The 27,481-nt window shown below is 38.4% G+C and overlaps 2 protein-coding genes across 2 annotated transcripts; one reads left to right on the top strand and one right to left on the bottom strand.

Moving 5' to 3' along the window:
• tbcd (tubulin folding cofactor D) lies at nucleotides 1–27,476 on the bottom strand. Its single transcript, XM_067476331.1, has 39 exons — nucleotides 26,454–27,476; nucleotides 26,318–26,368; nucleotides 26,110–26,207; nucleotides 25,799–25,900; nucleotides 25,510–25,656; nucleotides 24,982–25,037; nucleotides 23,659–23,791; nucleotides 22,705–22,750; nucleotides 21,251–21,383; nucleotides 20,834–20,964; nucleotides 20,688–20,748; nucleotides 20,469–20,543; nucleotides 20,212–20,306; nucleotides 14,873–15,029; nucleotides 11,232–11,289; nucleotides 11,111–11,140; nucleotides 10,682–10,767; nucleotides 9,603–9,683; nucleotides 9,424–9,497; nucleotides 9,203–9,320; nucleotides 8,801–8,861; nucleotides 8,687–8,709; nucleotides 8,567–8,598; nucleotides 8,385–8,447; nucleotides 8,230–8,306; nucleotides 7,949–8,030; nucleotides 7,749–7,867; nucleotides 7,559–7,650; nucleotides 7,077–7,217; nucleotides 6,180–6,263; nucleotides 4,239–4,394; nucleotides 3,920–4,058; nucleotides 1,873–1,994; nucleotides 1,589–1,666; nucleotides 1,423–1,509; nucleotides 1,240–1,327; nucleotides 503–612; nucleotides 326–410; nucleotides 1–209 (listed from the first exon to the last, which is right to left on the bottom strand). Exons 1-39 carry the CDS (start codon nucleotides 26,629–26,631, stop codon nucleotides 189–191), a joined length of 3,570 nt encoding a protein of 1,189 aa, XP_067332432.1. The 5' UTR covers nucleotides 26,632–27,476; the 3' UTR covers nucleotides 1–188.
• znf750 (zinc finger protein 750) lies at nucleotides 15,902–20,133 on the top strand. Its single transcript, XM_067478306.1, has 3 exons — nucleotides 15,902–16,090; nucleotides 17,429–18,714; nucleotides 19,153–20,133. Exons 2-3 carry the CDS (start codon nucleotides 17,450–17,452, stop codon nucleotides 19,733–19,735), a joined length of 1,848 nt encoding a protein of 615 aa, XP_067334407.1. The 5' UTR covers nucleotides 15,902–16,090; nucleotides 17,429–17,449; the 3' UTR covers nucleotides 19,736–20,133.
• Nucleotides 27,477–27,481: the final 5 nt, after the last annotated feature.

The following is a 27,481-nucleotide window of genomic DNA, read 5'->3' as shown; positions in this document are numbered from 1 at the left end:
TTGTTTTCATCCATTTATTATCATGACTTAACTGTCAGAATGTGATTCATTATATGTTATGTTTTTGGCAGATAAACAGACAAACTGATACATGATGGTTTTAGAAGAGCAGCACTCCATCCTTTTTTTTCCTACAGGATTTTGTTCACCTGCAACATTTCCTACGGGTTTTTGCAGCTATGGGGAGATCAGGAATCCTGGACAGCTTTCTGTTCATGAAAGAAAGGGTTGTGGGTTAACTTACGACCAGAAAGGTGAAATTCAAAGAGAAACAAAGAAATCTTGAAATCAGGCACTCAAAATCTTTTGTGGGTTAAACAGTTACCTTTTCAACAACTTGTGGTCTGGTGATTCCCAACCAATCACAAAGCTGATTTCTTTGGGACCTTACAGTAGCAAGGTCAGCCTCCCTGAGACAAAAATCCAACATGACAACATTTCACATACTGTACATAATAATTAATGTACTATTAGAGAATATTGATAGATGCATCCCGCTAACCATATAGTATCGCTTAGTAGGGTCATGACATCATCCAACACATTTTGATCGACGACATCTTCATAGGTTAGCAGCATCTCATACATCTGGCTGGCTGTGGTCCTTCGTATCTACAGATGTAAGAAAGGAAGAATATTCTTTATGATGTAGGTGTTGTCTGCATCCATGCTAGCAGCTCTGCCAGTAGTAAGTTTACGATGCCAACATTCTTAACATTTTCAGTTTAGGACTGGACAGGTGTAGTACAACTGTGGCTGATGGGAATTAGTCATTAGTTTTGCAGCAACAATATATGGTCATAAACCAGAGTACTAGCGCAATAAAAATCCATATGACCTGACGATTATATGGAAAATAAATAAATAAAAGTCAGGGGACCAATAAAGTTTAAAAACTTAAATCCAGACATGAACAGTCAAACCAAATTTCAAAATGTCTGTGTGCTGTCAGTAGGATTCAATGAAAACTACTGATGTCTCACCAAAATATTATGGTAATTAATCATAAACTTGTTGAAATACTCCAGTCTGAACCTTTCTGAATGCCAGTTCCAAAGCCATGTCACTAGCATGACTAAAAACAGATGTACATTAAAAAATTCTCAATGAATTAGCAGGCTAAAGAGAAACGTGCATGTGGAATTGGAATCAAATCTAAATGTCATTCTAAAAAACAGTTTGTCAACATTTAAATAAATCTGTTAAGCACAGGTGAGCACCCCTGTTCTTTGAACTTACCACAGGAAAGGAATGGCAAAGTAACATCAGCAGCTGGGATAAAACTTTCTTCCTCACCTCACCCTGGAATTGGATCAGTCCACAAAAGCTGAAAAACAACAGTCAGCAGAGTCAATGTGGGTGGTTCTTTCTGCCTTAGCCCAGTATATTTTATGTATATTTGTTAAAAAGATGAAAACTTACACAGCTATACAGGCACGTAACTTGGAAACATTTTTTGACTTCTTGAACTCTTTGCAAAGAGCCAAAAGATCCACACAGAACTGATGACTTGGAAAACAAAGACAGAAAAAGATTTAGACTTCAGTTATCATCCACATTCTATTAAACAAAGCTGCTGAACACGTACTTCTCTTCTGTGGTGAAGATTTCAAAGCACCCGTTGGCCAGTATCTGATTGAGCATCTTAAGAAGAGGAACTGATACCCTAAAAGAAATGAAAATGCTGCATTTACAAGTGTTTTCCTGGTTGCCTGTAAGTAGGATGTAAATAATGAATTACTTAATGTTAATGTACAACTAGTAATTAGCAGTAACAAATTTAAAACATATGTTTACAAGGCCAATGTCAAAATACAGAAGGTGGAGCAATGCATCCAGCAAGGTCAAGTGTGTATTTTCATGTGTGTGTACCTGTCATTGCGGAGATTGTCTCTGAAGATGCTCAGCAATGTTTCTCCAAAAGCTGTCAGAGCAGCATTGTTGTTCTGGATCCCTTTCAGATAATCAAACAGCGACAGGGAAGAGAAATGCACCTAAACGGGAGCAGCAGAAATCAACAGTAAATGTGGAGCAGGTTGGAATGCTAGGCCAAAATACAAGGAAACTGCTTCGAGGTTGGATGCCAACTACGACTGTTTAACACAACCACCGTCTTTGAGAAACTTAGTTAATTACTAGTGCAGTAAGCTGCAGAGATCTTCTTTAGGTTTTATGATTTCCTGTAGAGGGAAACCACTGGGTTGCAAAGGTGTGTACTCTGCCAACACATAATGAATGCAAATATTTAGGGGGGAATGTGAATCTGAGGGGCCTTGGAAAGGAGTTGGATGAAACCATCTGACTGCAGGAAATAAGTGTCAAACCCTGACACTAAACATCAACATGGCAACACATTTTACTGTAGATCAACAAAGTGATGTGAAAACTTTGTGTCTGATTTCTTTTTCTAACCATGACCAAAAAAAAGTTTTATATACTATATTTTTGATTTTATATATTGCACAAATAGACACCATAATAACACCTGTCTGATAAAAACGTTATTGGTACAGAAGTGAAATTATTTTTCGCAGTGCTGAACTGAATACTCTCTTTCTGTTGAGTCTGGCCTTCAAGGCAATTCCTGGAAAGTAAGTAAATGCTCCATCTCTCTCTGGCCTTTGTGAATATGTGCCTGTGGTGTGAGAATGGCGATCTTGGCCCTATGTAATGCTGCAGTTTTGGCTAAACACCCCTGCATCCAACCCTCTGCAAACATATCAGTCCTTCCAGTCTCTAAGGATGTATCTGTGGCAAAGAAAAGCTGGATAGGTTGGGAGGTAAATGCAAGACAAGAGACAGGTCATCTCCTAGGAAATATGCTACATCCTCCACTGACAAAAGAGTTCAGTTTTACTTACTCACACTTGCTAATTTGTTTTTATTTAAACAGTAAAGTTAATAATAACCTAACCATAACAAATCTTGGTTAGGTGGCACGTTTTTATATATATAGGAGAAGAGAGAATACAATACAATATATCCCAGCTGAGTCCTGTAAGTTATGGTAAACTGTGGTTGAAGAATATTATGTTACAGACATCGATTTAAGCTCTGATTTAACTGGCTGGTTCCATGAGAAAGCAGCCAGATTAATTGTTCTGGATATGAAATGTGGATTAATCCTTAAAGCTCATATTGCTGTCAGTGTTGCATGCAGAGACTGGGTGGAGTTAAATTGAGGTAACACAACCTGGTGATTTCCCTGATTTAAATAAAAACATTGAACGTTGTGCCTTATAAGATTACTACAGTGCAGAGGACTGTGAATTCTTCTTTAGACACATGGCTTCCCCTGCTGGTGTACACCAACCCCAAACAACAACAATCAAGAGCCGAGTTTGCCTCCAAAAAAATAACAGCAGCACAAGGTTTGTGGGGAAAAACACTAAATACAATGTAATAAAATATTTATCATCTTCTTAAGTTATATTGTGTGCTAAAATGTGTATCCATTACAATAAAATAGGCCAATTATGTACTAAAATCCTAGTAACTAATGAGCAAAGTATAACCATTAAGTCTTCTTTAATGGCTAATTTTCAGGGGTTCTGTATTTCATGCCAACAGAGAAAATGTGAAATAACATCCTGGCTACATGAGCTAAATTTCTAACTGCACGATATACAGTATAACCTTTATCCAGTATCATTTTGTAAAAATTTCATTCATCTGTTATTTTTCATTTTTGTTACTAAATGTTTTAATAAGAATGATCATAGATTACAGAATGCTGTGGCATGCTACTATAGGGATGCAAAACCATTCTAGCAAACTTATTTCCTCATATGGAGTTTTGCTAATGCTGGTGAAGAGTGTGGTCTAACACACACTGTATAGTTGGTTAATTAGTCTTCATCAGGGCTGAGAACTAGTGACTTGCAAAGCCCACAGTGTGTGATTCATACCCACGCCTTACCGTGGTCTCAGTGATTCCTCCTACAGACACAGTGAGCCCCAGCAGGGTGTGGTACTGATACTGAGGCAGTCCCAGCAGCTGGGTGATATACTGGAAAGCCTGGGATGGAGCATTCCAGTTCAGACTGATCATGGTCTCACTGAAATACACAGGAACCAGAGTCAAGGTTTAACGCATATAACAAGTTATTGTGTATAAAATACAGCCCAGCTCTGGCTTTGGTATATTATGTATATTTGCCAAACAGACAAAAACAAACAGGTTAGAATCACTGCAACTGTTACAGCCCATAATGCTTCTGAGGACAGGAGTAACATACACAGGAAAAATGCTCAACAGTTCCTCTCTGTGGGGAATGTGAGGTACTGCAGGCTGAAGGTGAAGAAGGCGAAGGAAAACGTTGCCTGCATGTGATCTGTAGTGGTCGATCTTTTCGGCAGCCTGCTGAGCCAGGCAGCACATCATATACTTCACTCTGTAGACAGAATAGTGGAAAACATATATGGTAATGATGTTTATCCAGTTTTTATAAATCACCAGAGATCAAAGATCAGAGATCAGAGATCGCTTTTCAAGTTTAGCAAAGTATAACGAAATTACCAATTCAGATTTTTATTTTATTTTTTAACTTTTCTGCCTTTACCAGCTGGGGTTCTAGTGACAAAGCTGTCACTGAGAATTAACATGCATTATTATTACACTGTGACAAAGCCCAAAGGCAACACAGGGTATAAATTCCACCAGGACATAACTTTGTTTGAAATGAACTACTATCCCACAATTGAGTGCAAAATCTTTCACCTTTTTACTTTGAAAAGGTTAAAGGGGAAATGTTTTTTCTCATCAACATAATATTTATTACAAAATTAGCTATAAACAATTGTTCTTTTATCATCAAAAGTAAAAAAAATAGACAAAGTTTGTAGAAAGTAAAATAACGAAAATTAAATCAATGAAATGTTTGCAATCCCCTTCATGAGATGTTCTGTAATACATTGTATGTTCTCCCTTTATCTTTATAACCTCCTCCCACCTCCTTGAGTATCCTCTGAGAAGCATTTGGATCCCTTCAGATGTAAATTTAGCCCATTCTTAATGATAGAATTCTTCCAAGTCCACAAGATTGCTTGGTTGTCTGCCATGTACAGCCTTCTTAAAAACTTTCAATGATATTTAACTCTGGAGACAGACCTTATTCTATTTAAACCACTCCTGAGTTAACGTTTCTTTGTGCTTTGGATCATTATCTTGTTGGAGGATCAACTGCCTCTTCATTATTAGTTTTTTGACTGATTGTAGAAGGCTTTGCTTTAAAATCTTCTGATTTTGAGTTGCATTTATTCTTCCTTCCACTTTATACAGAGCTGCAGTGCTCGATGAAGACATGCACCCAAAACTCCAGCAAGCCTCCACCATGTTTGACTATCGTCATAGTCGGCTTTTCTAACCACACATACCCATGCAAATTATGAGCAAATAATGAGCTTTTGTCTCATCAGACTCTATATTCTAAAACGTATTTAATTTGCTCCTTAGCATACTCAGAGCATGCTGCCTTATGCCTAGAAGCAAGCAATGGCTTCAGCCATGCTTTGCAAACAACAGAGTTATGTAGACTATGCTTGACTGTGGAGAATCAGACTTTTATTTCCACCTGCTTTTAACCAGGTCTGCTGCTGTTTGTTTTAGATTTGTACGTAGATCTGAAACTCTCTGCCAAGTGTTTCCTAGTACTTCTATTGGGTATGTTCTTAGTCCTCACTTGCAAATTTGAAGTCCAATTTAACACACTTGGTACCACTGATCAAGCATTAAATGTTGATAGTCTTTTTTAAAAATCAGACAACTGATTGTACATATTAAAATTAATTACCTAGAGGGTTTATCAAGATGCAAACATCTGCATTGACATCATTGTCGTTATATTTTTTATACACTCCTTGAGCATTTCTGTTATTTTGATACTGAACGAATATTTTACCAGCAGGATGTGTATTAAATATTATGTTGATGACAAACAAAAACACTTGTAAGGGAACAGAAACTTTTTTCTCAACTGTATCAACAATACCAATGACTGTATTATATCTTTTATCCTGTTGCTCTGTTGTTGTGATGAACGGATTTGATCGACTTGTAACCTTGCTAATGCTTTGCTAATGCATCACAGGTTTTACCACCAGCTGCTAGTGAATTGATACAGAGTGACAAGTATATTTAGTCATATACCAAGTGAGTGTTAACATGCCTCCCTACTCACATGTCTGGTGTTAAGATCTCTGGAGCACTGGCAGCAACCATCATAGTCACATCCATCAGACTGGTCATTGCTGCTTTTCTCACCCTGGGCAAAACGACAGAATATATATTTTTTGTAGTGATATCTAGTACACACTTGAGGGTCATTATGTGGTTGACATGCTCTGCTAAAAGAGAAAGCCACTGAAAATAACCTCTTATACACAATACACACAATAAATGAAACATACAGTACATACAAAGGCATAAAGAAGCTCACAGAAAGACACATAAAAGCATTTGAAGAATGTTTTCCAGTCTCAAGTTTTTAATCAAATACGTTACATGTCTGCAGGGCATGATTTGTTTAGGTGAAATGTCAATCAGGGCATTCATTCCAAAGTCACACCCTTAAATGTGTACAGATAACCAATTATAACTGGCCTATTGGCAAAACTTTTAGTCAAAAAGAGGCCAAAAAACATTTACGTTCTAATGGACACAAATGAGAAACAAATGTGTCCCTGTGTAGGTGTGGGCTTAAAAAGAAAAGAGTGCTGTGAGAAAGAAAACAATAACAGAAGAGATACGAATTGCAAGAAGGAAACAGGTTCAAGAGAAAAGAAAGACGGAAAGAAACATTAGTAGACAGCCAGGGGAAAAAAAAAAGCAGCCCATCCCATGTCCTAAGGACAAGTGACAAGCCTGGTGACATTCCTGGGGAGTCAGTAAGCATGGCCTGAGGCTACTAGTGCAGTAGGCATGCTTGTCATAGCTTTGTGTCCTTAGGTGAAAGGACATAAAACACCACAGGCCACAAACAGGAGAACATTCCTAATCCCTGAGGCAAATTAAAAAAGGATGTGTGATTTGTAGATCACAGATGTGTGGTTTTTTATGTGTGGTGAATTTAACTCACCAGGCCCCTACGTCTCCTTTGTTGTCCATTGTGTAGTCTCGAATGCCTTCGAGGAAGGTGCCGTACACCTCAGAAACATTCTCAGAGCACAGGGCGGAATCTGGGGAGCCCTCGGCAAAAACACCTGCCTTCACAAACACTCTGATGGAGAAAGAAAATGTTCACATAGTTAAAGGAATGCAACATTGGCACCAAGGATGATATCACCAAACTGGGGGAAATTAGATACTATTAGAAATGTAAGAAAAGAAGCATTAACAAATGGCCAGACATGCAATTCAGGTCCTGCAGGTTTGGTAAGTTGAATGTTTATTTTATCATTCGAGCTTAGCAAACAGGCAAAACAAAGACCAGGGGTGGGGTGGGGTCTTTGGGACATGAATCCTAATCATAAAAAAATACAAAATAAAACAAATTTAAAAAAACTTGGAAATAGAAGGATTAAAAAAGAGAAATCTGTAAAGGTGTGAACGAAAACTCACTGAGAAATTGCTCTGACTGCATCTCTCCTTGCCTCCGTAAAACTATGTTCTTTCTGGCTGACAGTGCACATCTGTTTGAGACCTTCAAAGATCTAACAAAGACAACAACATACAAACCACCACCTTATACCTAAATACTGAGACAGTAATTGTCAAATGGCTTGGAAATGTACACACACTTCAAACACACCTGCTTTAGTTTGCCATGGATCATAAATTGAGGCAGACTGCCAAGGGCAAGGGCAGATCCACAACGTATGAGCATCTGTGGACTCTTCAGTCCATCAATGTACTGAGATACCAAGACATCTGTAGATAAAAAATGAAAAGATTATTTTCAAATTAAAATACACAGCATTATTAGAGGATCTACAAAACTTTTCAACCTGCCTTGCATATGTACATCGGCCTGGCCTGGCTGAGCCTGGTAATACTCCTCACACAAGGCAGACAAAGCTGATACCACAGCAACCTGCAGCAACAGGATATAATAAACAGGTGGTCTTTCTGACGGATGACAAGTACTGTATAAAGAAGTAGTGTTAGATTCTACTGCTAAGTAGTGTTAGATTCTACTGTTAAATGGTCAAATAGAACATGTATGTAGACCAGTATTTTTCATTTAATTGGCATACAGTAAATACATTTTTACAAAGAAATACTAAGCTTACCATAATGCCATCCTTTGTGCCACTAGAAATGAGATGAAGCGTAGTTATGGTATCATCAACAAGCCCCTGCCAACCAGCTGAAATACAATGTTACACATTAGACCCGTGTCTCTAATGCAAAATGAAATTTATAGTAACTTGTTCAAATAACTCACTGATGACAGGGTCATTCTTAAAAGGCATTTTAGAGAGGGACAGCTTTTCTATGAGAACGCACACTGTCAAAACATAAATAATGTTATTCTGTGTAACATGGGAAAATAATAGAGTATATGATGTATCTTGTAACATCGCACTAAAAACATTTAATGGATTTCTTAATCGTTTTTTGACTTACTTGCTTTCCTCATTAATTCTCCCCCAAAGCCCCTACACAAAAAGAACAACTTCAACATACAGCCAAATTTGCTTTTTTTATACTGCCAATTTCCACACAAATAAATGTCTGTCTGCATACCTGTACTGTTTTCTGTCACGTAGCTGAAAGTGTGTCAACAAATGAAAATCAGCAGCCGTTCTGATGAGAGTTAATTCAGTTTAAAGCTATTTTTTGCTCCTGTGGGTCACTTACTATTTGGTGGATGTTTTTTAATGCATCTACACATTCTGGAGAAATGATGTCCACTACAGTCCTGTAGGAGAAATACAGGAAAATATGATACTTTACTGCATGTTCAAAAAACTTTGAGGGAGTCCATTTACCACAACTTGCCTGATCTTGCACCAAAAAGAACACTTGAACAGGAAAGAGCACCTTAATCCTGTTTGTAAATCTTTACACTGACAGTTATTGAAGAGTTTCCTTCGCCGTACTGATTAAAAACACGTTTATGTCTTTGAAGAGCATTACAAACTATACAACTTATTGTTTTCAATGTTGTTGTAATACTTTTGTTGCCCACGTAAAGCATTTCTAAAGTGCCTCTCTGTTTCACATGTGCTATATAAACAGAGCTGCCTCATCTTGCCTTACCTGTTAGTCTGAAGGCCCAGTTTGTACAAAGCGTGTGTAATCTCTGCACATGCTAGGATGGCTCCATGGCGACCATGGAGGTCAATGCCCACTGCTACAGACAACATCTGTGGCAGAACTGAAACCAACATGGAAGAATGGGTGTGGAACTTCTGCTTATTAAAGAATATTTACAGATTTGAGCACATTTCAGTCTATTTCTGTCCTGTAATGAATCTTACCTGTTGTTGCCATATAATCCGGTGCTTGAGGTGTCAGGTTGTGAAGTGCTTTAGTGGCAAGCTCTCGGATCACACTGCAAAATGTATCATATGGCCTTGTGTTTTACATTCCAAAAAATAACTGCATTATCTTTTTTAATTTTTGGACATTATTAAGGTAGGATAAGAATAGTACTTACCTATCCCAGTGGTTGAACTTCACAGCTATTAGATGGTCTATCATGGCCTTAGTGTACTCGGGGAAACTAGCTATATATACACTATGAGAACAACAAAAATATTCAGCTACTCAGAGAATGAATAACAGCTTTTGTCAAATATTATAGTTGTTTTTAAATTTTTTCAAGTTCTTTACTTAGTCACATTCTAAAGCTAGCATCCACAGCAGCAACACATTTCAAGTGACAACTTTTGGAAGGGTTGGAGCTTTTCCCTGCTTGTTCTGATTGACATATTTTGTACTCATGTGCCAGGGGACTACAAAGATAGTGCAGATAAAATGTATGTAGTGCGGGAGCCTTCCTGAGCAGGTTAGAATGCTATGGCATGTATTTGATAAAAGGCTGCACATTTTGGGCCGCGGTAAGAACCAGACAGCTAAAAACATTCTTTAAATTTGGACCACAAGGGATATGAAATCTAAACTGTGCTGTGTTAGTGACAAAGAATAGAACATTTCCTGTTCCCACCTTACTAGTTTAGGCTTAAATGGACTAAGTTTCCAAAAGTGCTTTTTGATCACAACTGGATCTCTTTGAAGCTCTTAAAGATGTTTTAACTCACTCACCAACCCCACCTTGCAGTCTTTAACACCTTGTTTGTTGATGAGGTCAAATATTAGGGTCACAATATGAGCTTGATTAAAGCTGGACACCACAGACTTAGGGCATCAGACCCACTTATATCCTGAAATAGACTCTGGCATATCTTTATCTCAGGACATGCACAAATTTGTAATTGTATAATCTGACATAGTTCACTTAAGAGACAAACCTCATTAGACTTGGTCATATGCATTGTGTTAAGCACTTTTATTTATCACTAACTTCAAAGTTAAACTTCATATACTACGTTGCTCCACTTATTTCTTTTCTAGTTTATATTTACGGTAAACATGATTTGGCATTGGTGTGTTGCTGGGCTTAAAATGCCCAGGGTTATGGAATTACTAACTACAACCTTAATATCCTAGGACTAAGAAAATGTAAATTTAGGACAAGCTCCCAAGAACTTTTAATGTGAATACCTTGTTTCTTACCTAATGTTTAGATAGCAGTTGTTGAGATTCCCCACAGCATAGTAGTCTGCTTCAGTTAGGATTTCAATACCATGAGGAAATGTCCCCTGTTGAAACACAAATAAGAAAGAAACAGCTAAGATATGTTCAGAACACTGTGTAAGAACTGTTTACACTATATTGTTCAGCACTGAGCAAAACTGAAAAGAGAAATAAATCATTTCCTCAAAATCAAGTGGGGACTTCAGATTTTGAAGGGTTCATCACTCAAGGACTATTGGCAAACTAGGTATTGCTGGTGCCTTGTAGCCGTACTGTGAGGTTGTTTCAAAATTTCTCACTAACAAGACAAGTTTGAGCAAGACAAGGTTATTTGGCAGCAAATAAACCTCAAATCACAGTAAATCTATTTGTCATAACGCAATTGTAGTTAATACTGCTGTCACAAACCTGTCTGCCGACATTCTCCTGGAAGGCAGCCTGGGACAAAATAAGAAATAGAAATGAACTCGGTTCATGTAACTGTACATCTCTAGTCAAGTGATCATAGGATATACTCCAGACAACTTACAGAAGCAGCTCTGCGGCAGTTGACATTTCGGTCGAATATAGCTGTAATCAGCAAAGCACTGCAGAAATAAAGTGTGAATCATGAATATAAATTATCTAATGAAAGAAGTATCTACAACTGTTCCCTTAATGCAGTGAAATTTATACTTATTCAATACTAAAGTGTTATCACCATCAGAATCAAAAAAAAAAGTTTCTAAATCATTTCCTACAAATACATGATTCAGATTTTAAGATGACGTTAAAGTCTAGGTGACATCATCAACATGAAACTTTTTTTCTTGCAGTGTACAGGTTCCCAGCATGCCAGCAGGTATACGAAGCCAGAATATGATTAATTATGAACAATGTACAATACTGGAAGTTGTGTGATTATGTTTTTGACCTCAACATCCCTTCACTTTTCAGTTCCTCTACAAGTAGGGGTGGCTGTGGGTACTTATATATCACGGTGATAGCCTGAGACTAACTGAATGTGGCCTTGTTTGACGTCCTTCCCTCTATAAGGCAAATTTTAGGCCTGAAGCTTCATTAACTCTCTTTGCCCTGAGGGCTCCAGATTGCACAATGAATAATGCCCTAAAGGTTATTCAGAAAGCTGTTTGAGGCTTCTACAATGAATATTTACACAGTGTATCTGTGTAAATGATGTATAACACAATCACATTTTCAAGCCGTAGAACTACATAAAGCGAAATCCATTTCACAAAGAAGCAAAAACGTTCATTGTGGTGAAGGAGAAATTAGAGTCAGGTTTTACAATCAACAGCAGTGTTTCCCCTGTAGTAGTAAAGGCAGAGGGGGCACGCATCCTAACAACCCCCCCCCCCAGCATGCCTATACAACAGGCATTTTTTTAAATTAATACCATCTAATAAACACTCATTTGGAATGAATGGAAGTCCCACTTCTGAAAGTTATTTTAACAAAATCATAAATCGTTCAATTTTTACCTTTCAAAATAAAGACAAATCTTCACTTTCAGTAAATCAAAACAGACCTCTGGAACAGGATGCAAGGAGATCATTTAGGAGCCTGGATGACAATATCAATAAATGGGCCTCTTTTAATACAATGATGCCATAGTAAAAAATTTGGCAATGCCAAACAAAATGTGCAATACTGAGTGTTGCACACTATGTTCATGACGAGAAAGTGAGCAGTATGTTTCAAACTGCTGAGAAGTTAAAATTGCATTTTGCACCAATGTGAGGGTTTAATATTGTTTTATTTGGTATATTTCAGCATCTGGATTTTATCTTTTTATTTAAACATTTTTATGAATATATTTATTTTGTCCTTGACAACGTGCCTGAAAATGTTCTAGGGTAAACACTGAACAGAATGACAAAAATGGGTGAGTTGAGAAGGCCTTGCCTCTTTTAAATAAGAGAAATCTTCACCATGCAATTCTGAGCTTGACAGCACATGTTTGTTAAAGTGTGTCACAGCTCAAACAAAGGAGACCTTAGAAGAAGAGATGTTGATGTTCATTCCACCTAGAAAGGGTTAGAAATGAATATCTAAAGAGTTTAGACTCAGTCAGTCAAGTGTCAGGCAGGTCACTTACAAACAAAGAACACTGAAGCAGCCAAAAACTGTTACTCTCCACAGGAGAGGTCGAACATTACACCAAGAGCAAGATGTGAAATAGTCGGCGCAAGGAACCCCACAGTAACATCTCAATAACTAAGGGCTTCGCTTGCAATGGCTAAATTATTATCCCGTTTGTGAAGCATGGCTGTGGAAGCATCATTAGTTGGGCTTGCTTTGCTGCCTCTAGATCAGGACTGCTTGCTATCACTGAGAGAACCATGAATTTGAGTTGTACAAGCACATTTTACAGTTCACCAAAAAGTGAATTATTTAGTAAGAAAATAGCACACAGGTCGTTTTAACAAAGAATGGTTATGGCAGAAGAAAAGCAATGTTTTGAAATGGCATAGTTAAAGTCCTGATACAAATCCTTAAAAGAATGGGTGAATCAAAAGCAGGCAAATTATGCAAGGAAGTAACAGACATGCTTTAGTTTAAGAAGGAACAGGTTACAAATCCTCTTAGCTGATGTGCAGGGCTGATAACCCCTTAGTGGATGTCCCTGCTGCAAAACTGGGCCACACTAGTTACTGAAGGCAGATACTTCATATACATTTGCCATGAACAAATATTTAAGATTGAATTACACAATTTTTAAAATAAATGAATCAACATCTTCTTTGTTTGATAGGGTTATCTTTAGCTAGTTTAAGTTCTGATGTAAAAAAATTGAATCAGTTTTAGTTCATGTTTGAGCAGAGAAGGAAAAAGTATAAAGTGTTCACAAACTATCAAGCACCACTGTGTGTGCATTTCCCTCAAATCACTTAGTCCGATTTTTACAAAAGTGAGTTTTCTGTAAATGTCATCAAGCTGTGAATAGAACAGGAACCAGCTTGTCTGAGCACTGCTGCCAAACGGCGACCGAAACCTACAGCAACAGGCGAAACCTGGCAATCCTGTAGGCTAGGGAAAGGGAGGGTGTTGTCGCGACTGCTGATGATAATAGCACTTGCAGGGGTTCAAACTGACACTGCAGAGCTGGTCTGCACAGTCAGAGGCCGCAGGTCCAAACATGCATGCCAAGAGAAAAGATCAAGGAGGAGGCAAACCGTTACTGTTGACAAAGACTGAACATATTGCACGTCACGGGATGATATTGCACCAGTAATTTTAAGGCCTTCTGGTCCTGGCAGTACAAACTATTTTGCATTCAAACCTTTAGACCGTAAGAAAAAACTGTTGTCCAGTCTGTGTAGCTTTTAGTGCCTGGCAGCAGTGAAAGTTTCATAGGAAGAGAACCAATAAAAGGCTGATTCTTCCTTTTTTAAATGCCATATTTACAGTATGTCTAATGATGATTAAGGTACAGATGCACTTCGGCATATTGCAATCTATAGTTCTATAATCTTTAAAAAGCAGCACAGGGGTATTTGTGCTAGTTTTGTGGTGCCATCCAAGATTGGTGTAGTTCAGAAAAACTGGTTTGAGGCAGTAAATAACTGCTTCGAGGCAAACCATGCAATTTCTATGCAAATTTACAGTGAGCTGCAACCTAAGACTTACTGCATTATGCAAAAATGCATGTAAAAAAACTGTTTTTTTATATTAATATCACCAGCCATACAATCCACATAAGTGATCATATCATCTTCATAAAGGGATATTTATTGTGGGGCTGCTGTATCTAATAAACATGCCAACTGAAGATGTTTAACATATCAATTTATCTGTGGGATGCACATCATGAGTGAAACCCATTAATGCCAGTTCAAAATATACAATACAGTTAAATGACAGTAACTTGTTCCATGTATGGTTCCACATGCATTTCCAGGTACCAGCTGTAACCAAGATCATTATTCTGCAACCATTTTTTGTTAAACTTGCTTTTTCTCATTTCTATAAACTAATTAGCAGGGTGGCTAGTAACACCATATCTTAACAATGCAGCATGTACTGGAAATTATAAACCAGGTTCTTCTTCAATCTGGAAGCCACCCTGGTAATATTATTACAAATGATTAGTGAAATTACTTATTTGGGCAAGTTAGGATTCCTTCTTATGTCATAATAGAAACACCTATGAAAGAAGAATAGGGCTACCTGGCAATCTGAGTGACAAAAGGCTCAAGCTCCTTGGGTTCATAAGCCCTGGCGAAAGACCAGCACACGTAGCAGGCAGCATCACGCACATTGGAACCAACACTGCATGCTCCCCTTTTCTCATCATAGGTCAGGGACTTGATAACAAGTGGCACAACTGCAAGCAAAAAACATAATTAAATGTATAGTCTATTATAATAAATACATGTACAATAAATACATTTACTATGCATTTCTTACATATTGACACGTGATAGATAGATAGATAGATATATACATGGAGAGAGAGAGAGCGAGAGAGAGATATTTTATTCACTTTCTTGTGTATGCATTTAAAACCACATATTTACAGCATTTTAAGTAAAGGAAGGTTGCACATGAGGACAAACAAAGACAATGATTTGAAAATCAGACAGATTATTATCCATTAGAAAAATATGAGTGTGCAGCACAAAGAAATGGCTAATCATCAATTTCCAATTTAATTCCAGGACAATTTGAAGGTAAAACGAATAGTACCTCCCCACATTTTCCTATAGTTCTTTTCCACTGTGAGACAATCAGTGATGTCAGTGTATCCATAGTCATTTAATAATTTGTACTATTACGCAACATGTAAAAGTAAGCACAACATGATTGTTGTTGTAAGTCTGTACTATCTTCTTTAAAAACTGCTCACATAAGAATTGCTATAAGACTTCACAAGAGCAGCACCAATTGTAGCTGCGACTATGCAAATGTCACACTGGTTCAGACAGTGTGTTACTGAACTTCAAATAAAAGTTGATGCATTGATGTAAATGAGCCAGTTGTTTTCCATAGCGACAGAATAAGGTCTGTGTGGTCATTTCCACAAAAGACAGAGACAGAGCAGAAAAGAGGAAGGACAAGTGAGAGCCCCCACCCCACCCCACCCCATCATGTAAATCATCGCTTGAGGCCTGACTAATATCAGGTACATCGATGTTGCCTGAGGGCCCTGCTGTTTGGGCTGAAGCCCCACCCACTTGTGAGAAAACACCTGAGTGAGAGGAGCTCACCACAGTAACTAGCATCACCAAATACAGCACACACATGCACCATCACACACATTCACAAAAACACTTTAAACTCATCGCACATATTGCAGTGAATATCCTGACAAGATACTAATACTGGCTGTGGAAACAAGTGACTCTCAGCAAGCTGAACAGGGGAAGATACCGTCTGTAAAATCAGGTAATGTTTTTCTTTTTATTTATCCTCCCTTCATTAGGAAGGAGGAGGCTTTAAATTACATTTGATTATTTTCCTAGAAAATAATACTAATACTAATAATACTAATACCACGTATCAGTGATTTATATGTGCTTTCAATAGGTCGTAAGATGTATTTAGGTTGGTACAAACTACCTGTTCCCTGTTGATTTTAATTAGCCACCAGAGGCACAGCCATAACTGATAGTTATTGCTGAAAGTAGCTTGCCTCACCAGAAGACCTAAAAAAGCTCAAGATATACAGGCAGATAACTGACTTTTAAAGTGTTTTTTTTTTTTAAGAATATATATAAATATAAAACACTGAATTATAAAGATAAGCACATCACTTGCACTCACAAGATAAATGTGATTTTTACAAAGGAAAAAACAAAAGGCTAGATTATTTTCACAGCGAAGAAATAAAATGTTAACTAGAGTTTTTCAAATTATTTTTAATTCTTAAGAAGGGAGTGGCTTTGCGTGCTACTACAGTTGGCCAAAAACTTGAGTGACAACTTCTTGCGACAGCGCATGACAAGCAGGTTCCTCCGTGCAGCACTCAGCAAGCCTTAACTCACAGCTTTAGGTGATGTTTCATTTCAAAGCAAACCTTAAGTGTTTCAGATGCAAAAAAAAAAAAAAGATTAAATAAGTATTTCTCATACTCATGTCTCCTGAGCTAGTGAGCTCACCAAAATGATGAGTGCATCCTGCAGGTGTAGTCATGGGAAACAGGTGGCTGGTAGTTCCCACGCCAACAGCAAAGAGTTTAGTATGGTTGAGAAACAAAGCAAGTCTCTGCATGCCCTCCAGGTCTGTGATAGTAAGTGCCTACTCTGCCCAACACCTGCCTAGTTTTGCAGTGCTATAACTTCACAGGAAGATTAGCACAGTGATATCATGATGATAGACAGGTGAACAGACAGGATAGTTAAATGCATTTGTAGGCCGCTGCCAATCAACCAAAACCAGACTAGGACAAGAGTGCACCTATGCAAAAAATGCGGGTACATATTTGCATACAAGAGACAGGTCATATTTAACTATTTCTCTGTTTAGTATGAAGTAACAGTTGCAGAAATACATTAGCCTGAGGGTGCTGTGTTTTGTGTAGTGAGACATTTTTCTGACAAAGAAGCTAAAAAAACATTGACAGAAAAACTCCAATGAGAACGACTCTTCACCTGATACAAGACATGCTATTATTCACAAGTTGCTCTTTTATGCCTTATTGTTACCCAACAGCTGAAAAATATATGAAAGATAAGAAATGTACAAATTACTCAATTCTATGCTGCTTTTATTTTTATTTTTTAGAAAAGGTGTATTAGAATCCAGATGGAGACTGTTCAGGAACGCAAGCCGAAAAGGCCCCACTACATTCCCCGACCGGCAGGCAAGCCCTTCAAATACCAGTGTTTCCAGTGTCCTTTCACCTGCAACGAAAAGTCCCATCTCTTTAACCATATGAAGTACAACTTGTGTAAAAACTCAATCTCCCTAATGTCACAGAAAAATGGGCAAACAACACGACAGATCAAGACTGTAGCAAAGGGAGTCCCGCTCAAATCTAGGGATTGCCCAAGTCCTGTGCCAGAAGTTCAGAACAACAAACCAGAGGAACAGAAGGCTGAGGAAAACATCACTAACAACCAAGATGAAACAGAAGAAGTAGACGTTGGGTGTGAAAGTCCTGTCAATAAGGACAACCAGAGTGTGACAAAACCAAATGCAGATACAGATACAGAGAGAGAGAACAGGGAAAGCAAAGATGCCAAGTCTCTGCCACGCCCATCTGCCTTCTCCCCTGTCACACCCAACCGTGACGGAACTGAAGCCTTTAAGTCATCTGGGCAGCATGCAGATGATTCACAAACTCCTGCTCCCACTTTCAACAATCCAGGCTTCCCATGGGGACCAATATCATCATCCATCCCCTTAAAACAATTCTCCCCTCCAATGGTTCCTGAATACTCTACTTTTCTCCTGCCTGACAGGCCCCTGTATCCACCATACTACCTTCCAGGAAATCACCACTCAAATGAGCCAAACTCTTCTTCATTCCGACCTCCGTTTATAGATCCCCAAAGGCCTGTGGTACCACAACCCCTTTCCCCACCTCCCCATTCTCTCTTCCATCCATATACATACAGATACTGTCACCCTCTTCATCCGGGCCACCTACATTATAGCCTGTACAGGCCACATGACCTCTCAATGCCTATTACAGGACCAAGATACATTCCTTTGGATTTGTATGGCCAGAGTCATGGGCCTAAGAATTATGACTTATACATGCATTCACGTCCCAGCATCAACACATCTACACACAAGCAGAGTAACCTTGGGCAAAGTATAGACAAAGCAACCAGGTTAAGTCCTAAAGAGGGCTGTTCAGCCTTGGGATCCCCCGACAGACCCAACCATGCACATGGCATCCAAAGAGACATAGAGGCTCCGCACTGCACCAACACGGGTGACTTACAGATAACAACCCAACTGCAACACACAGCTTCAACCCTGCATGACAGGAACACTGACTTAAGACTAGAGGAATCTGCGGAAAGCTTGTTGCAGTTAAGAACTCAGCATATGGACAAAAGGTAAGTTGGAGCTTTCACAGTGATGATATCCTAATCTTCCATACGATGTTTGGCACCTAACTACTTCAGCAAACTTTCAGCTAGAAACACACTTCAATACATCCAGCTTAGAAAGGACCTTATTCCTTGTATACTTTTTGGGATTTTTATACTTTTAAAAATGACGTACTCAATGACATCAGAGAATTTTCTTTGAAGTGTTTGCCTAACCAGTATATAAGGAAGCGACATTTCGTTTCAGCTATTTCAGCAAAACAAAACTTTAAGCTTTTTCAGCAAAAACACTTCAGTGCCAAAGCATTCACAGTGCATTTTGTTTTTGGAAAGGCTGTTAATGCTAGTTTTTATATTGATTTATTTGAGCTGCAGAATAATGCATTTTAAATAATGTTGTGACGGTCAGACATTAAACCTTTTGTTTTACTCTGTGTTTTTTAGGTCAGATGAGAGCAGCATATACCTGTCCATGTCTGTCTCTGAGCCCCGTCCTGAAACAACCGCTGAACTGGCTAATGTGGAAAGCACAGAAGATCTGGCTCCCCTGAACCTCTCAACAAGAAGCCAGGACAAAGAGTCAAAAGGTCCATCTGACCACAGACTGATGCGCTCAGACACAGATACATTAACGGGGGATGAGTTTCCTCTAAACCTCAGCCTTCGTGCCTCTCACACCAGCCCTGCACACAGCTCTCCCTTAAACACTTCAGAAGTTCTTCAGCATCAGCCAAACGCTGAGCTGGATGATGAACCGTGTGACCAGAGACACACCGCAGCACTGGCACTCTGTCAGCTAGCCAGTTCAAACTCTTCTGCCTCTTCATATGACTTCAGCACTGCTAACAGGCCCCCAAAGGATTCCTCAGATGCGACAAGTATTAGCTCTCTACAGAAGACCAAGCAGACCAAGGCAAAGGGCTTGAAAAGAGTGAACAGGGGCCAGGCTGAAAGCAATTGCCATAAACCAATCAAGAGAGCAAAAGCACCAGGGCGGGTTCTGAGGAGGAGGCTTCGTTGCTGCTAATAACTAATCTCTGGCTGTTAATACTGTTTTATATTCTAGAAAAAAGGATAGAATATCTCTAACCTTCACCATTGCAAGCTTCAACATCCAAAGATCAAATTATGAATTTTATTGTTGAATGTTATATTAAGCACTGGGATTTAATTATTCTATCAGGATCAAATGTGACATAGCTATAGCACTGTCAAAAGACGAATTGTTAAAAAATAAATAAAACTAAAAGAAGAATGTAAAAAATGTAAAATGTTTTGTAAATATGATGTCTTAGTCTCACACTTGATTGGAAAAGGTGAAACACATTTTTAAATAGGTTAATATTTAAATCTGGATATTTTTGTATGTTTATAAATGTAAGATTTAATGTACTGTAAATGTTAACATGCTGAATAAAGAAATAACAAAAACAAACTTTTCTACAATAGTCCATGTACTGTATCCTACAATAAATTCTTTAATGTACATTTTTGGAAACTTACCATCTGGCAATCTGGAAGGCAGCAGCAAGCCTCTCCTACCAAGTTCAGCCAGTGCAAGGCAGCCTCCATGCCAGGCATTGTCTGTTTCCTGGAAGCTTTAAGATGAACAAATACAGCTCATGTCATAATAAAGAGCATGTTGGTGTTATATGGAGCTACTTGAAAAACTGCAATGCATATTGCAAACTCTAAAAACTACATAAGAAATAAGAGTGTAACTAATAGAAAGCACCAATATGATCCTAGCATGAACCTACCTGAAGCAGTCCATCACTGATTCAACCACCTCATCTGCCAGCTCCTTGGGAAGCCTCCCAGTCACCCTTCCAATGCTAAAGGTTTAAGATAGACAGTTATTATGACACAAACTTATACAGAGTTGAATTTTAATATAAAGAAAACCAAAAGGCAAGTAGCAACAAGGATGACATGTTATCCACACTTCAGCTTTAATAGATGACATGACAGATAGTTACCCCTTTGCTGCAGACCAGCGCACAATTGTTTCTTTATCTTTCAGTTCTAACAACAGGAGCTCTGTAAAAAAAATGCCAATATGATTTTTCTGAGACGATGTAATACAATAGCAAACATTTTACACAAACTGGAGGCAGAAACTGACCAATAACATTCTCCACTTCCTCAGGTATGTCGTAGTCTTCCTCCTGTTCTTCAGGAGTCACAGCATCAGTGACTGCAGTGGGCTGGGTCATGGAAAGGTTTGCTGCTAGGGAGCGGCTGCCTCGCTGATACCTGAAAACATGCATATAAATGTTTTATGACACAAAACTCTGTGCTACTGTCCTGTATAAACCAGGACTCACTAAGGACAGTAAAAATTTTGTTAAGGCAGATATATTCATCAACTTGTTGAAAAGACCTATATTCAAGGAATCCCCAACCAAACAAAGAACTATAATTGATTATAGATTGTTTATATCACTTTATTTTACTATCAACACATTTTCTAACATTGAATATACTCATTATTTTAATTGCAATACAGTTACATGTATAAGTGAATGGTTTTATGGCTGACCTCCAAGTGGCCAGGCGGGGCTTTAAAAAGGTGAGACCAAGCCTTTGGATTAGTTTGACACCAAGCTTCCTTAGCACGGCCTCGCTGCTCTCTGACAAATGTTTCTGCTGCAAACACTGCAGAATTGTAGGAGCTGGAAAATACATAAAAACATAATCATTACATGTTGAAAAACTAATTTCATTGAAATAACAACTTAATAAATTAATACATCCAAGACATATTCTCCAACCTGCCAAGTTCAAATTCTCATGATATTAACTATAATTAAGCTTTTATATTAACAGCTTTAAATATTAACAGGGAACACACTCATCATAGTTCTAGAGGCGATCTTACTCGTATCTGATGGTCGAACAATTATTCACTCCAGAGATTGTTGTATGATGAACACTGAACATTTAGTGCTTTTTTACCTATTGGCACTCAAAGCACTTTTCATTGCTTCTTATTCACTCATTCACACTCACGATCACACAAACATGCATCCACCAGTGGGGGAGCTGCTATGCAGCTGGCCAACGCTCACCAGAAGCAACTAAGTTGGGGTTCAGTGTCTTGCTCAAGGACACTTTAACATGTGACTGGAGAAGCCGGGGATTGAACCAACAACTGTGAAATTCTCAACTTCTCAACGATAACGAACAGATTCTACAACATACATTAACGAACATTAATTTCACATGTTCACGAAACAATTCCATCAAACAAATTTCTCAAAGTGATTCCTAAAGCCACAGAACATATTTCTTATATCTATTCCATAGAACACATTTCTGAAAGTATGGCTAAATCCACAGAACCTGTTTGCCTCCACAGCTACACACTGAACCTTTCACTTCTACCTTGTAGTCAGTTCCTTTGCTCCAGTTACTGTCTCTCTTGTAGTCCATGTCTGTTCCTTTCAATTGCTGAACTGAACTCTCATGTAACAAACCCCTGTTATGCATTTTTTCTGGTCATCACACTTAAAAGGAAAGTGTCAAAGACAAATCAAAAAGGCAAATGTCAAAGCCATATGAAGTCACTAATGACATCATCAGTACACATATACGTATACCTCTTAATCCAATTAACCTAACAATACACAACATGAACAAAAAACAGAGGAAATGCTGGTTGTCTCATACAATAGTCATTCCCTGGAACGCTCTCCTTTTATACTAAAGAAATATCACCTTCTATATTCAAATATCTGCCCACTGGCACAATGCATTTAGATAAAGATTTGTGAACACAAATAATACTGTAACAACAGGCAAGGGCATAAAAACTATAAATAGAAGAAGAACATACTCAAATTTCTCATGGTTGTGAAGTTCTGAGGCCATATTAACTATACCACTGTGCTGCCATAATCTGCTCTGCGATGAAACATGTAAGAACAGCTAACCAAATCATCTTTATTCATTACTTTACCACAGGTTGGTATCGTAGGGAAAAAGGCAACCTACCATACTGTAAGAGATCATCCCGCTTTCCATGTTTGAAAAGCTTTGCCTACGGGACACAAAAAAGGTAAAACAAATCAATCTAAAATGCTGCACAAGACATGTGATAGTAAAATTTGGCAAGGCATGACACATTTTAAAATAAGCATTCCATGAATAAAACTAAAAATATGCACATTAATCTCAGAAACCAATGATCATAATCCATAATTTCAGGTTATTTTGCCCTTGAACTTTTTTTTTGCAGATTTTCCTTCAACCTATACACAAAGAAAGATCTGTAGCCTTGTTGACTGAACACACAGAGCCAGTTTTGAACGCCCTAAGCACTACACAAGCCAGGGACCAGGCTCATCAACTGACATTAGGTACAAAGGGACGCTTTCTAAACATGTTAAGCAAGTTTATATGCCAGTGATTATGAATGTACTTGCTTGAGGGCTACAATACATTACCTAAGCTGACAGGAAGTGATTTGAACCCCTCCATCATTAAATTTGATTTCCTATAAGAACAGTTGTAATGTGAGGGTTGAAAATTGAAAATTCTGACATTCTGTTGGATACCCTCAACCAAATGTATGTACCAATTAGCTTCAAGCAGTGGATTATACTGACAGAAGCCACTTAAAGCAACAGATCCCACACACGCAGCAGGTGCACACACCTGCCAAAACCACATGAGGTATTGTGTGAAACATACCAGTCATGTCAGCTCTTGTAAACTACCCTCAGCAGGTTTTGATATAGCAAGAACAGATTACACTGGCTTCTCTCTCTGTCTCTCTCTCTCTGTCTCTCTCTCTCTGTCTCTCTCTCTCTGTCTCTCTCTCTCTCTCACACACACACACACACACACACACACACACACACACACACACACACACACACACACACACACAGAGGCATGCACACTACACCACAGTCTTAAGTATGATCAGTGAGCATATATGTTTACCAGAGACTGTAGAGCACCATCCAGCACCATAATATCTTCCAAAGCCTGGTCATTGGTCTGGGATATAGTGGTGAGGCTCCAGTCCAAAAAGTCTCCAAGGCGCTTCTGTTTTACATCAGGGCGTGTCATGAACCTGTAAAGTCATGTAAAGTAAGACAAGTGAGAAATTAAATGTTTCACAAACAAATGCTGACACCTGTAAAGTAATTTCAAGAACAACCTTACCCTCTAGAGGCAAGAAAAGAAATGACAGCTAATTATTTTACGTAGTTTATATAGTTTGTGTTTATAGAAAGTAATAGTAGGTTAATATGTATTTGCTTGATGCAAGTATGTTCCATAGATACAGTGTTTATTCATTACAACAAAATGCAATAACAGATGATAAATAAAACTGTTTTTCTCCATTTTTCCGTTTTACTTATAACTCTCCCTAATTACATTATTCAGACTATGGATATGGATGTAATAATTTATTTGTCAACAGTTTTAACAAAAGAAAAGCTGTAATGAACAAATGAATAGACGAAAGTGTGTGTATCTTTGTGTTAAATTACAGTTTAGATGCTACAAAATACTAGTAAGTTTAGGCCTTCACGCATGTGATTATGGAGGGCAGCATGGTTGTGGAGTAGTTTCTGCCTAAAAGCTAGAAGATCACACCTTTGCATCCTGGCCATGTGTGGCCTTTCTGGGTTTAACTTTTTTAAACAACTGTTTGGGTTTCCTCCCTCAGTCCAAAGACTGAGCATTAGCATTAGGTGACTTGCCCAAATGTCCCATAGGTGTGAATGTGAATTGGCCCTGAGATAGACCGGCTAACATGTCCAGGATTGTACACCACCTCTCACCCTATGACAACGGGAAAGGTTCCAGCCCCCCTGCACCCCTACATAGGATAAGTGGTTAACAAATAATGAATGAGTGGACATAGATATGGAATATAAATCCAGATATAAAAAATCCAGGGATAAAAGTTGGCCAAAATGTCTTACTACGCTCTATTAAAAATCTGCTCACACACCGGTGTTAAGGGGAAAATGTCAAAAATAGAAGTGAAATCAATAATGAATCATGAAACATGATCACAGAAATTAGATGGACTAGGAAGGTGTTAAGCGTTAATCAGTATGAAAGATCAGAATCATATCGAGATATCAATAGTCACGGTATGTTGACAGACACTGAGCAGTGTACAGCTGCATATACTGAAATACTTAAACTGTCTTTAAAGTGTATTATTCCTACTTGTTTTTAAACTTTTGCAGACAATTACAAAGAATAAAAACTGTATTTGACTGTATGTGAGGTTTGTGCACTTACTTTGACACCAGTACAGACGCAGCATCCCTGGAATTGTCGTTAACAACTAGATAAGACTACAAAAAGCAAGTAATTGTTATTCATACTGTGAGATAATATAGCCAGACAAAATCACCGTAAGTTGAAATAACTAAAGATTAATTGAGACTGCCAGGCTAAATATAATTTAAAAAAATGGTAATAAGCAAGTGGATTCTCCTGTTGAAGGTGTGTCTCCAATTCAAATTTGTTACCCTATTGTATCAGAAGCATGCTACTGATTTCTTACTTTGTTCAATTTTAATTTTGAATGATGTATCTTTCACTGGCTCTAAAATAACTTTTTAGAGCCAGTGCTTTGTTGAAAATTCTCTGCATCAATGCAGCAGTAATTCATTGATGAATTACTGCTGTCAAATATTGTTTCTGATGATGCACAAATTCTAATGACAGATTAGGCCACCATCCGGTGCAAAACCTAGACAAACTGAATAGTTTCTCAAAGAAAATAGCTAAAAAGCAAAAAATTATATCATATACTTGACTTGCCTTTGCAATGTCAAGAATGCGGTCCATGATAGGCTCTCTGGGCATGCCCCCATCTGACTCCAGATGACCATCCAGACGAGAAAGGTCAAAGGGTATGAGGCAGGTCATAGACAACCATAACAACAGCATGTAGCGAGTTTCCCAAGTCTGGGATGAGTACATGGTAAAACATGTTATTGCTAAAGATGACAACAAAGACAATATATTTGCAAAAGCAAAGGCACTGACTTGAGTTTGTATGAAAGCGTTGATGTTAATTTTAGCTATGAAAAGCCAATGCCACTCTCACCTCAGAGTCTTTAGGATCCTGTCTTGACAGCAGGTCCAGAACCGGTTGAACATCTGCCACTTCGTGTGGGAAAAGCTGCATGAAGATTTTATAGCCTCTTACCTGGTCAAAATAAATAAATACAAACTTCCTCAGGCCTGCATCATCAACAACAATGGTTACCAAAGTAGATGAAGAGCATTACTGTGTGCGTAAAATCAGCTGCAAAATTTCTTTTTATTTATACAGCTCACTCTCATATATTTACCTCAAAGAGCAATCTGTACAGGACAGACAACCTCTGGCCTTACTAAAGATATGTTTTCACTGACCTTACAGATAGCTTTGAGATACTTGAAGCCCAAATGAACCAAGGAGGGTGGAGACTTTTCACTCTTTATAAAATCCAGTATCGTGTTCAACATCAATTCTAATAGAGGACAAGTTGAAGAGAGGGTGAGTTCAAATTATGCAAACATTCTCCAAATTAACCTAACGTTAAAGCACCCAATTCAGTTCCATTTATCGCCATGTACTTACCTAGATGTGGGTCTAGCAGATGAGGCTGTTCTTGATATCTGTTCATTATTACTGTGAAAGGTAATAGGTAAAGTTGCGGATAAAACAACTGACACATGGCAATATTAGGAGTTTATGTGACAATTTATCCTCTCACCCAAGAACTTTTGTATGGCAGATTCGCTTGTCAGCGTGTCTCCGTGAGCCTCCGGCAGGCTGGAGATCAATGCTAGGGTCTCGCTGATCTCACTGAAGCCCCCCAACGTTTTGAAAACAACGTCCGACTCGTCTCCATCACCAGCGGAACAGCCATTCTCTTTCTCCGATAAGGCCATTTTGTCAGAGTGTTGTCTATACAGAATATCTGAGCAGCGTGATTGTTTGTTGTTATTAATGTTTGACCAGTTAGCTAGCAAACATTAGCATTTGTGCCTAAGCGTTAGATAAATAGACGGGTATGGAGGAAACCAGCCTGTGAAACGAATTGTTTATTTATGTAAACCATATAAATACTACACGGACTTAATCTAAAAAGCATTAAAGTTGAAATAGCTTTACGAGGTTTTCCAGAAGATGCTTGCACAAATGCGTAGCTTTCGCGCCCCGCCCTAGTACAGTACGGTAAGCGAGAGGACTCATCGCACGTCACGTGATAGGGCAGTAGGCTGCAGGGACTGTGCATAGGCAAAATGCATTATTGGCTGAAGTCAATCCGTCTATTATTGGAAACGGTTATACTAAGTCTCGCGGGGGTTTGGAAGCCTATCGAAGCCGGGCAAGAGTCGGGGGACACCCTTTTAAATATAATTTTTAATAACGTGTGTTTAGTAGCCATTTTTGAAGCATTTGTTGAGACAACCAAGGTTTTCTCCATTTGTGTTCAGGTTGTGTATTGTAAGGTTAGTTAGATTAAGAAGTGTATGTATAAGTGTACTCATATCATCAATGGCATCACATGGCTGCATTTCAAGTGTTTGCCTTTGAAGTTCACCTTTGAGTTTGCCTAACCAGTTGTTAGGAAGGAAAGTACTTTTTTAACTTAATTTACATTTTCATCTGTTTGAATTCTATAATTAAAGTGAGCATGCCTTGGCAAATCACTGGAGTGATACTATGATAATACAAGAAGTCAGAATGCCAAATGTCATTCTAACCCAAGAGGCACAAGAGTTCTTACTAGGCTCC

Source organism: Channa argus, chromosome 15 (assembly GCF_033026475.1).
Source record: "Channa argus isolate prfri chromosome 15, Channa argus male v1.0, whole genome shotgun sequence".
NCBI lineage: Eukaryota > Metazoa > Chordata > Actinopteri > Anabantiformes > Channidae > Channa > Channa argus.
This window is presented reverse-complemented; position numbering and strand designations above follow the sequence as displayed.

Coding starts and splice junctions, on each gene's coding strand:
- znf750 (XM_067478306.1), top strand. CDS start 17,450: ATGGAGACTGTTCAGGAACGCAAGCCGAAAAGGCCCCACTACATTCCC. Junction 18,715..19,152: donor ACTCAGCATATGGACAAAAG/GTAAGTTGGAGC, acceptor TGTGTTTTTTAG/GTCAGATGAGAGCAGCATAT.
- tbcd (XM_067476331.1), bottom strand. CDS start 26,631: ATGGCCTTATCGGAGAAAGAGAATGGCTGTTCCGCTGGTGATGGAGAC. Junction 20,544..20,687: donor CGCTGGTCTGCAGCAAAGGG/GTAACTATCTGT, acceptor TTAAACCTTTAG/CATTGGAAGGGTGACTGGGA. Junction 4,395..6,179: donor GAGATCTTAACACCAGACAT/GTGAGTAGGGAG, acceptor TTCTGTCTACAG/AGTGAAGTATATGATGTGCT.